Genomic DNA, 10911 nt, shown 5'->3' with positions numbered 1-10911 from the left:
AAGTTCGATATATATTTCCAGATTGATGATTGTTGCACCCAACTTACATGGGAAATTACTCCACCTCTGAGAATATTCTTATTTTTTGAGAGCTTTTTATGTAGATAGTAAAAACAATAACCGGTCCATTATGATGCCTTGATGAGATAATTTGAAAGCAAAAGTGAGTGTCAGAGTTATGAGGCTGTTTAGTTATGAGACTTTTACAGATTTAACTAATAATTAACGTATTCAACCAATTACCTGTATTCTGTAGCATAGAAAGATCACTTAAAAGAAATAATTACAATTTTATTTAAAAATCCTTCCAAGATATCTTACTCTATAATCACTCTTGAGCTCAAAGAGACTGTATGTAATGTCCCGTAATGTAAATCCCTTGACAACACTTGAACATCTGGCGATAGCGCTACTCTATTCTGGGACTAGCAGACCCACTCAGGCCTGGCAATGCAAATAGAAGTTTCCCCCACAGAGAGCTCTGTTTCCTGGGTTACACCTACAGCCAGAAACTGCACTGAGACAGCTGTGCTCAGTTACACTGCTTTACTTTCACTCAGGACAACTCAGGTATTCTGAGACATGGCATTGCATGACGAGGCTCTAAACTATATTTAGCTCATTCACACATGAAGGTACCACCAGACCATCACCAAAAATCCGCCCCGGATTAACAGACACACAGACAGACAGACAGACAGACAGACAGACAGACAGACAGACAGACAGACAGACAGACAGATACACACACACACCCACAAATACACAGCACCATACCCTCTTTAAGCTAGTAGCACCTCCTACTGGTGGAGAATGTTAGTGAGATTTGCTGAACATGAGGACACACTGCTACTCTCATAGAGATACAAACATATTTAATCATCATGAACATGAGGACACACTGCTACTCTCATAGAGATACAAACATATTTAATCATCATGGAGATCAATAAATGGTAGCTCATTTAATTAACGATCATGTAAAGGGCATTTTAGTTAAATAATAATGTAATACTAATATAATCATCATAACTGAAGCCGTATTTGCACATTTACAGTACACACATAATTAAACATACAAACAGAGTATTCAAATTCACATATGGCTTTCCCTCTTCATTTCTTAATTACATGACATGGTCCTACACCCCAAACGAGTCTGACAGCCATGAAGCTTAAATAAATAGGTCCAGACTCATCGTCTGTTTCACTCAGCTGAATCATTTACATCAATGTGTCACTTTGATTGAGTCACAGTTCTAGTTTTGGGGATTATTCATCATCCTATGGATTCAGCACTTCATGAGTAAGACACTGTGAAGAACTCAACAATTACAACTGAGACATCTTATACACACTACATACTTCACACACACATTTTACAGCACCCCACACACTTCATACTTCACACACACATTTTACAGCACCCCACACTCTTCATACTTCACACACATATTTTACAGCACCCCAAACACTACATACTTCACACACACATTTTACAGCACCCCACATATAATGTACATAGAGAGATGAAGGGAGAATCTAACGTATTTAAGTTAGTCCTCCTATTGGTCATCTGAACCTGAACCTGAGTCCATCAGTCTCTCATCAAAGCCAGTGTAACCCTTGGAATCCTCTGGAGGGGTTGGTGGTGTTGGCAAAAAAATTCTCGTAGACAAACAAGTTCAAACTGAGATAGTTTAGTTGTTCTCCAGCACCATCCCAAGAACACTCTCCTCTCCACTCTCCTTCTTCCCTCCTTTCTCCACAGACTGGTCCAGCATGCCATCTACCTCTGACTGGATCACAGACTGGGCCATCTACCTCTGACTGGATCACAGACTGGGCCATCTACCTCTGACTGGATCACAGACTGCATATGGGGAGAGGTGCGGTAGGCATGCTATCTGATTGGTGGTGCTGAATTTGTGTTGATTTTGTGCTGAACTGAACTGGTTCTTCAAAGTCATTTGGACTCTTGCTGAACACATCAGTGTAGGACAGTAGCAGAGATTTTAGCTCAGAAAACTGGGAATCTGAAAGGCTGCCAGAGCTCACATCTAATGATGAAGACTGTGATGTCACTGACAGGGCTGTTACACCTCATATCAAATGATGAAGACTGTGATGACACTGACGGGGCTGTTACCTGACAAACTGAGGGTGTATCTGTGCAGATCTCATTGTCTGATACAGGAATTAACTGTCCTGACTGCATACCTGGCTGAAGTCCAATGGGGGTGTTTGTAGGAGTCATAACACACACACAACAGTGAGGCCACTGTCTGCTCTTGGGAGTGTGTGTGTGGGCTACTGCAGTCCCATCCCAGTCCATCTGGTAAGGCTCAAGCAGACCACTGTCTCCATGTGGTGCATACAGATTAGCAGCAGAAGGTATCAGCTTGACTGTACAGTGCGCTTCCCAAAAGGGAGGTGTGGTGGTGCACTCAGAGATCAATGCAGCACAGCTGTCGGGTGTCATGTCTGTAGTGCACAGCAGTGGTGAGTCTTGATTGGGAAGATGACACAAACCTCCACCTAAATCTAGCAGCACAGTTCTGCTGAAGAAAGTCCCAACCAAGTTGAATGGCCAGACTGACATTCCTAATAACCAGCACTTCCTGCAGCAAACTCAACCCAGTGTCCAAACTCAGCCCAGTCACAGTGTAATGTTAACAGGGCCTAGTGTGTCCAAAGTCAGTGAGCCCAGTCACAGTGTAATGTTAACAGGGCCTAGTGAGTCCAAACTCAGTGAGCCCAGTCACAGTGTAATGTTAACAGGGCCTAGTGTGTCCAAACTCAGTGAGCCCAGTCACAGTGTAATGTTAACAGGGCCTAGTGTGTCCAAACTCGGTCCAGTCAATTAAATAACATTACATTCTTTTTGAGAGGCTTTCTGTTCAATGATGGGAGGGACATTCATAAATAATCACTGATAAATGAAACTCTTGAACCAGTGTCCAACAGGATGTGCATGTCAGACCCTTCAACTATGCCCCTAGTATATGCAGTGAAAGTACCTTTGTTGCAGGTGACATTATATACATCAGAATTGTTGTGCAGTGTATTTTGTCCACCACTAGAGGGCACTGTTGGACTAGGAGAGAAAGAGACAGATTCTGTAACTTGCCATCTGGGGCTATCTGGAGACAAGCTGACGGATGCCCCACTGCATCAGCTATCTGTAGTTTCCCTGCCGATAGACATCCTGATTCACATATGTGTTGCGGTGTTGCTGATCGCCATCCTGGTGATCTCAGAAAGAGACACGCTTGAGCACTGGACTCGGACTACTGTGTGTGATGTCACCAGTTAGTCTGCCATACTGAGGTCTTGGCATGAGTCTGAGTAATCTGTATAACGATCTGGTGAGAACCTGGAGTAGTAGTAGTGGTCTCTGGTTCATCTGATTTGTACATGAGATTGTTAGAACTCCACCTTGCCAAAATATCAAGAGACTTCAATTCACTTTTATTTATTTAATGTATATATAACACCATTAACAACAGACAATATCTCAAAGCGCTTTACAGAGCTCAAGACCTGTTCAATCTACCAATTTCATAGAAAGATATTGTGACGTACAAACATTTATATTTTATTTCTACTTCATTGTATATTTGTTTTCACATAATTTATATATGTTATTTTGTCATGTGATCAATTGGTGTTAGTTGAAACACTGTTTAGTTAAAGACTTTTAGTTTGATGCATTAAGAGGCTTCATGCCAGGTCATAGGGTTGATAGGTTGATAGGTGATGGCGAACTCGGAAGGGCATAAAACATGTCCGGAAGTATCGTTAAAGGGGGGACATGCTTAGAGATGCCTGGGAGACGTGTTTTGGGAGATGGAGACGGTCGGCGTTTGTGACACATGCCTGAGAGATGCGGAGACGTGCAGCGTTTTGGGCCACAGGCCTTTGAGACATGGAGCCTGCGGCGTTTGATTGGCGCCGGTTTTTATTTTACATACGGACCGACAGAGTTTTTGTGCGCTCATACAGACCGTGAGTTTTTTTACAACGGTCCAACGGAAGGATTTCAGTTTGCCACACGGATTACAACGTGCTTTGCGTTGAATGGACATACTATCGGGAAAACAGGCTCTCGAAATGGACAATGGACTATGGCATATTTTGTGGTCTGTATGATGTTACTGATGCATGACAAATTGACGAAATATTTTTTTGTTTGTTTTGAAAATAGAAACGGTTGAAACATGCTTTTGAGTTTGAGACTTTGTTTTAAAGGTTGAACACGTAACAAAATTGGGGGCTCGTCCGGGATATTTACCATTATTGACGAACGAGTTATTATTTGCATTTGTTAAATATTTTTGAAAAGAACCATTGTTAAGCATTTTGAAAAACACGTGTGTGATTTAGCTTAAGGATACTTTTTGTGCTTAGTCATGGCAGAGGCTGTGCAAGAGTTTGTTTTGTTACCAACTGCTAAGGGTCTGCAGGGTTTGAAAAAAAAGGAGTTATTAGAAGTTGCTACGACGTTAGACCTAGCTGATGTTAGTTCAGGATTAACTAAAGTTAAGATTGCTAAATTGATAGCCCAACATTATCATGATGAGGCTGTGTTTACACGTGAAGATTTGGCTCGGTTTGCAGAGGGTCAACCTCAGTCTCCTAAACCTAGATCAGAGATTGAGTTGAAACTGATGCAATTTGAGCGAGAAAGAGAAAGAGAGCAGGCTGATGAGCGAGAAAAAGTGAGACAATTTGAATTGGAGAAATTAAGATTAGAACTAGACAGTGAAGAAAAAGAAAGAGAGAGACAGGAAAGGTTGAAAACCGCAAGATTAAGGTTGGAAAGACAGAAACTGGAAACGCAAATTGAGTTGGCAAAGTTGGGAGAAGCAGACCCATGGGGTAACACGTTCTGTGCTAGCAGAGAAGTGAGATTTGTTCCTCAATTTAATGAGCTGGAAGTTAACAAATATTTCCAACATTTTGAGAAAGTGGCTGATGGTTTGGAATGGCCCAAAGAGTATTGGCCAGTGATGCTGCAAAGTGTGATAAAAGGGAAAGCACAACAGGCATATTCAGCTTTGGGTCTTGAAGATGCCTCAATATATGATGTGGTTAAACAAGCCATTTTGACAGCTTACAAGTTAGTTCCAGAGGCCTCACCTATTGCTTTGGTGAAGTCTGTTACAGAAATGCCAATAGGAATTGGTTCAAGTGAATCAACTTGTCCTTATGATGCCAAAAAGGCTGAGATGTCTGATCTTCTGAGGGAAGAGTTACTTCCTCTCGTGTCAGAGGGATTTGTTTCCCTAAGTGAAAATTCTACTCCTCGACCCATTCGAATTCTACGCGATATTGGGACTTCCAGGTCGCTCTTGTTGAAAGAGGCATTGCCCTCCTGTGAAAGTGAAGACACTAACGTTGTTGGCTTTACTCCTGTTCAGGGTATTGAGGAGAGAATTGTAACCGTACCTCTGCACTCTGTGTTTTTGAAGTCAGACTTAGTTAGATAGATAGATAGATAGATGGATACTTTATTAATCCCGAAGGATGGATACTTTATTAATCCCGAAGGAAATTTAGGTCATCCAGTAGCTTATACACTTAACTTAACTCACAAACATACATACACAAATCACAGTAGAAAAACAATACACATAGGGAAAAACATGTTCACAGGGAGTGGGGTGTATACAGATATTATACAGATATTACAGTGTGCATTGATTGTGTCAGTGTTGATGTCCACAAGGAGAGTAGTGCAAAGAGTGCAGAGAGATAGTGTTCATGTGCTTGTGTGGATAGTGCAAAGATAGAGTACTTGTGCTTGTGTGTGTGAGGATAGTGCAAAGTGATATAAATAGTAAAGACTGTGCAATGGGCTAGTATAGCCAGTAAAAGAGTAAAAAGATAAAAAGATGGACAGTGGGATGGAAAAATTAAGAGCTGAGAAGAGGAGGGGAGACTGAGGAAGACTCATGCAGAGAAGTCCATCTCCCTCCCCCTCCCCTTCTGTGTGGCATTAAAAAGCTGGATGGCCCTGGGGACAAAGGACTTTCTCAGCCTGTCCGATGAGCATGACAGTGACAGGAGTCTGCCACTGAAAATGCTCCTCTGTCCGTTAATAGTACTGTGAAGTGGGTGGTGGTCATTGTCCAAGATGGTCAGCAGCCTACTCAATGTCCTTTTCTCCGCCACTGATGTTAGGCAGTCCAGTTCCATGCCAACAACAGCTCCTGCCCTTCTCACCAGCCTGTCTAGTCGCCCTGCATCCCTCTTCTTCATGCTGCCTCCCCAGCACACCACAGCATAAAAAAGGACACTAGCAACAACAGACTGGTAAAACATGCGCAGGAGTTTGTTGCAGACATTGAAAGACCTCAGCCTCCTCAGGAAGTAGAGCCGGCTCTGACCCTTCTTATAGATGGCATCTATGTTGGCTGACCAGTCCAGTTTACTGTCCACATGAACTCCTAAGTACTTGTAGGTTTTGACTACCTCCACACTGACACCCCCGATGGAGACTGGTAGCAGAGGAGGCTGAGACCTCCTAAAATCCACCACCATCTCCTTGGTCTTGGTGGCGTTCAGCTGCAGGTGGTTATTCCTACACCACTGCACAAAGTTGTCCACCAGGCTCCTGTACTCACCCTCCTGTCCATCCCTGATACAACCCACAACAGCAGAGTCATTAGAGAACTTCTGGATGTGGCACGACTCCGTGTTGTAGGTGAAGTCTGATGTGTACAGGGTAAACAGGACAGGTGAGAGCACAGTCCCCTGTGGAGCGCCGGTGCTGCACAACACAGTCTCAGATACGCAATCTTTCAGCCTGACAAACTGTGGTCTCTCCGTCAGGTAGTCAGTGATCCAGGATACCAGGTGGGCGTTCACACCCATCTGCACGAGCTTGTCACTCAGTCGGAGGGGCTGGATGGTGTTGAAGGCACTGGAGAAATCAAAGAACATGATTCTCACAGCACCTTTCCCCTTGTCCAGATAAGAGTGTGCCCTGTGCATTAGGTAGACGATGGCATCTTCCACGCCCACCTTCTCCTGGTAGGCAAACTGCAGCGGGTCGAGTGCATGGCGTACCTGAGGTCTGAGGTTGTGAAGCAGCAGTCGTTCCATGGTCTTAGATATGTGTGATGTAAGAGCGACTGGCCTGAAGTCATTCAGCTCACTGGGGTGCGGCTTCTTCGGGATGGGGATGAGGCAGGAAGTTTTCCAGAGAGTAGGCACCTTCCCTAGTTGGAGGCTCAGGTTGAAGAGATGCTGCAGAGGCTCACCCAGTTCCACAGCGCATGCCTTGAGGAGTCTTGGACAGACTCCATCGGGGCCGGCTGCTTTCCTGGGGCGCAGTCTCCTCAGCTCTCCTGTGACCTGATCCGCCGTGATGGTGGGGGGGAGGGGGGGGCTCTGTGTGGTCGCCTGGGGGAGGGGTGCAGCTGTGTAGAGTGGCAGAGGGCTGGAAGCTGGAGGGAGTGGGGCCACACTGGCTGTGGTCAGAGCAGGGGGGAGGGGTGGGGTGGTTGTGGCATGCAGAGAGCAGTTAGCAGCTGATGGGGGGGATGCAGGAATAGGTGTTAGACAGTCATTAACACCTGGAGCTGTGTTGTCAAACCTGTTGTAGAAGTGGTTAAACTGGTTTGCCCTCACCACATCCCCCTCAACAGTGCTGCTGCTCTTCTTGCAGCCTGTGATGGTTTTCATTCCATCCCACACCTCTCTCATGTTGTTTTCCTGCAGCTTCTGCTCCACCTTCCTTCTGTATGAGTCCTTTGCCTCTCTCAGCATGGCCTTCAGCTCTCCCTGTACGCGCTTCCGCTCTGCCTGGTCCCCCTCTTTGAATGCCCTCTTTTTCATGTTCAGGAGATGTTTAACATTAGAGGTAATCCAGGGCTTGTTGTTAGGGAAGCAGCGCACTGTTTTAGTGGGAGCGACAAGTGAAAGTGGGGCTTATGTCCAGTTTTCCCATTGAAGGTATTTCTCTCTTGCTCGGAAATGAAAAGGCTAAAGCAGAGGAAGACTCAGTGCAATCTAGCACTTTGTTGCAAAGCGACCGTGATCTTTCTGGCGGCAAGTCCAGCGAGAGTTCATGTTTTGATGACTTGTCAGACACTTTTCTTATACCAGTCTTTAAGCAGGACTTGGGTAGTTTGCCGCTAGAAGTAGGTGAATATTCACATGTGTGTGATGATTTGTTTTTGTCTGGAGAACAGCTGATCGGAGAGAGAGGCAGTGATCCTGAAATTGCAGAGGTGAGCAAAGAAGCTCTTCCTGATGACGAGATTGTCAAAGTGCCAGTGGGTTGTTACCAAAAAGATGGGGTTTGGTTGCGAAAATGGCGTCCCCCTGATATCCCTGCCAGGAGAGTGATGCTGTTGAGCATCCTTTTGCTTATTTTCTTGGCCCTGATTCTGGCTCTTCAGAAATGTTATGTTTTTCTTTATAAATGCCAGGAACAAATGGTTGTGTATATACTGTAATATATTCAGATGTAAAAAAAAAAATGATTGATGACCTGATAATTGATGGACTTGTCTGAAAATTTTGATCTATGGGATCCAAAATTTTCCCTTTTAAGGGGGAAGGTGTGACGTACAAACATTTATATTTTATTTCTACTTCATTGTATATTTGTTTTCACATAATTTATATATGTTATTTTGTCATGTGATCAATTGGTGTTAGTTGAAACACTGTTTAGTTAAAGACTTTTAGTTTGATGCATTAAGAGGCTTCATGCCAGGTCATAGGGTTGATAGGTTGATAGGTGATGGCGAACTCGGAAGGGCATAAAACATGTCCGGAAGTATCGTTAAAGGGGGGACATGCTTAGAGATGCCTGGGAGACGTGTTTTGGGAGATGGAGACGGTCGGCGTTTGTGACACATGCCTGAGAGATGCGGAGACGTGCAGCGTTTTGGGCCACAGGCCTTTGAGACATGGAGCCTGCGGCGTTTGATTGGCGCCGGTTTTTATTTTACATACGGACCGACAGAGTTTTTGTGCGCTCATACAGACCGTGAGTTTTTTTTACAACAGTCCAACGGAAGGATTTCAGTTTGCCACACGGATTACAACGTGCTTTGCGTTGAATGGACATACTATCGGGAAAACAGGCTCTCGAAATGGACAATGGACTATGGCATATTTTGTGGTCTGTATGATGTTACTGATGCATGACAAATTGACGAAATATTTTTTTGTTTGTTTTGAAAATAGAAACGGTTGAAACATGCTTTTGAGTTTGAGACTTTGTTTTAAAGGTTGAACACGTAACAATATTTTCCTCCTAATCACATCTACATCTATGTCTGTGTACATACTAATCATTACTGTAACCCTAACGGTCTGTTTCACTCAGGAAAATAATTTACATACAGTAGATGTGTCAGTTTGCATGAGTGGTCACAGTTCTAGTCTAGGGGGGATTATTTATAGCCCTGTGAGTTCACCACTTCATGGGTAAGAGCTGATTCTCATAGTGGAGAACTCAACAATGACTTTCATCTTCATGTTCCTCTGGACACTTGTCCTCTACTTTCAGAGTAAGTTTTATTTTATTTGAACCCAGATCTTGTGTGTAAAGTAAAGATACATTAACATATGTGGGAGGTTAAATATATCTTACTATTCTCTATGTCTTCTCTGCAGTCTCATATGGACAGGTCACTGTGACTCAGACTCCTGCAGTGAAAGCTGTTCAACAGGGAGGATCAGTCACTCTGAACTGTAAAACCAGCAGTGATGTGTATGATGCAGGGAAATCAAGTCTTGAATTAAACTGGTACCAACAGAAACCTGGAGCAGCTCCTAAACTCCTGATCTATTATGCCAAAACACTTCAGTCTGGGACTCCATCCAGATTCAGTGGCAGTGGAACTCACAGTGACTTCACTCTGACCATCAGTAATGTCCAGGCTGAGGATGCAGGAGTTTACTACTGTCAAAGTGCACACGTTATAAGCAGTAAAGCTGTGTTCACACAGTGATAAAGCGCCGTACAAAAACCTCCCCCAGTCAGGCTCCACATGACTGATTATCACACCAGAATACACACATCTCTTTATCGCTACATTTGTAGTCATACACAGGACAAGAGGGGGTAATAAAGATTATAACAGCAGAACACACACTTCTTTACTTCTCTACACACACCATTTCTAACTCTTTCTTGGCCAAATACATATAAAATATTGTTCAATTATTATTCTATTATTAGGATGGATAGAAAGCACTATACTCCCATTTCTTCCCTTATATAGTGAAACAAATATACAGTATATCAGAATAAAAAATAAAACTGTTCAATGTCTCCACATATGTCAGATATATCTCTTGCAACACTAACTACCCCACTGCTGTACTGAAGAGAGTTTACTCCAAATTAAAACAAAAACACTAAAAATACTGTTATTTATGTTTATGTTAGTTTCAGTTAAACAACCAGCTGTATGGGAGCAGTTTGAATTGTTAAAATATAAAAGAAGACATTTTGTAAATGTTTCTCTACATGTCTTTCTTTTCTTGCCACCGTGGCCTTGTGCTCTGGAGGGTTCAGACCTTGGGCTCTGTGAAGAGCTTTGAGACAATGTATATTGGTTATGGCACTAGATGAATTAATAATCTTGAATTATTTAATAAAATATCACATATACTGTCTACTGTTTATTAGCTGCGTCACACTGAGCATTTGCCTAGAGGTGATACTTTGCATCAGTGATGGACGCCTCAGTGCCCTATGGGTGTTTATACTGCAGCCTCAGTAGTGCACATGTGTGAGTTCAGGCTGTCTGATCTGAAAGTACAACAAGATGCCTTTAGCTCTCATCCTCATCTGGACCCTCTCTATTTACTGCCAAGGTAGGGCTCAAGTTACTGTCATCACCTGATTTACAGCTGTTTGGAGACACAGAGACAGCATGG

General features: G+C 43.4%; 1 gene segment (V, D, J or C); it reads left to right on the top strand.

Annotated features, from left to right (window-relative positions):
* Positions 1–9484: 9484 nt before the first annotated feature.
* On the top strand, positions 9485–9977 carry LOC116224114. The segment is given in 2 exon segments: positions 9485–9533; positions 9640–9977. Coding segments are annotated over 2 exon segments (387 nt in total).
* Positions 9978–10911: the final 934 nt, after the last annotated feature.

The sequence above is a fragment of the Clupea harengus genome, chromosome 16 (genome assembly GCF_900700415.2).
Source record: "Clupea harengus chromosome 16, Ch_v2.0.2, whole genome shotgun sequence".
Classification (NCBI taxonomy): Eukaryota; Metazoa; Chordata; class Actinopteri; order Clupeiformes; family Clupeidae; genus Clupea; species Clupea harengus.
The sequence above is the reverse complement of the archived record's forward strand: the minus strand, read 5'-3'. Positions and strand labels throughout refer to the sequence as shown.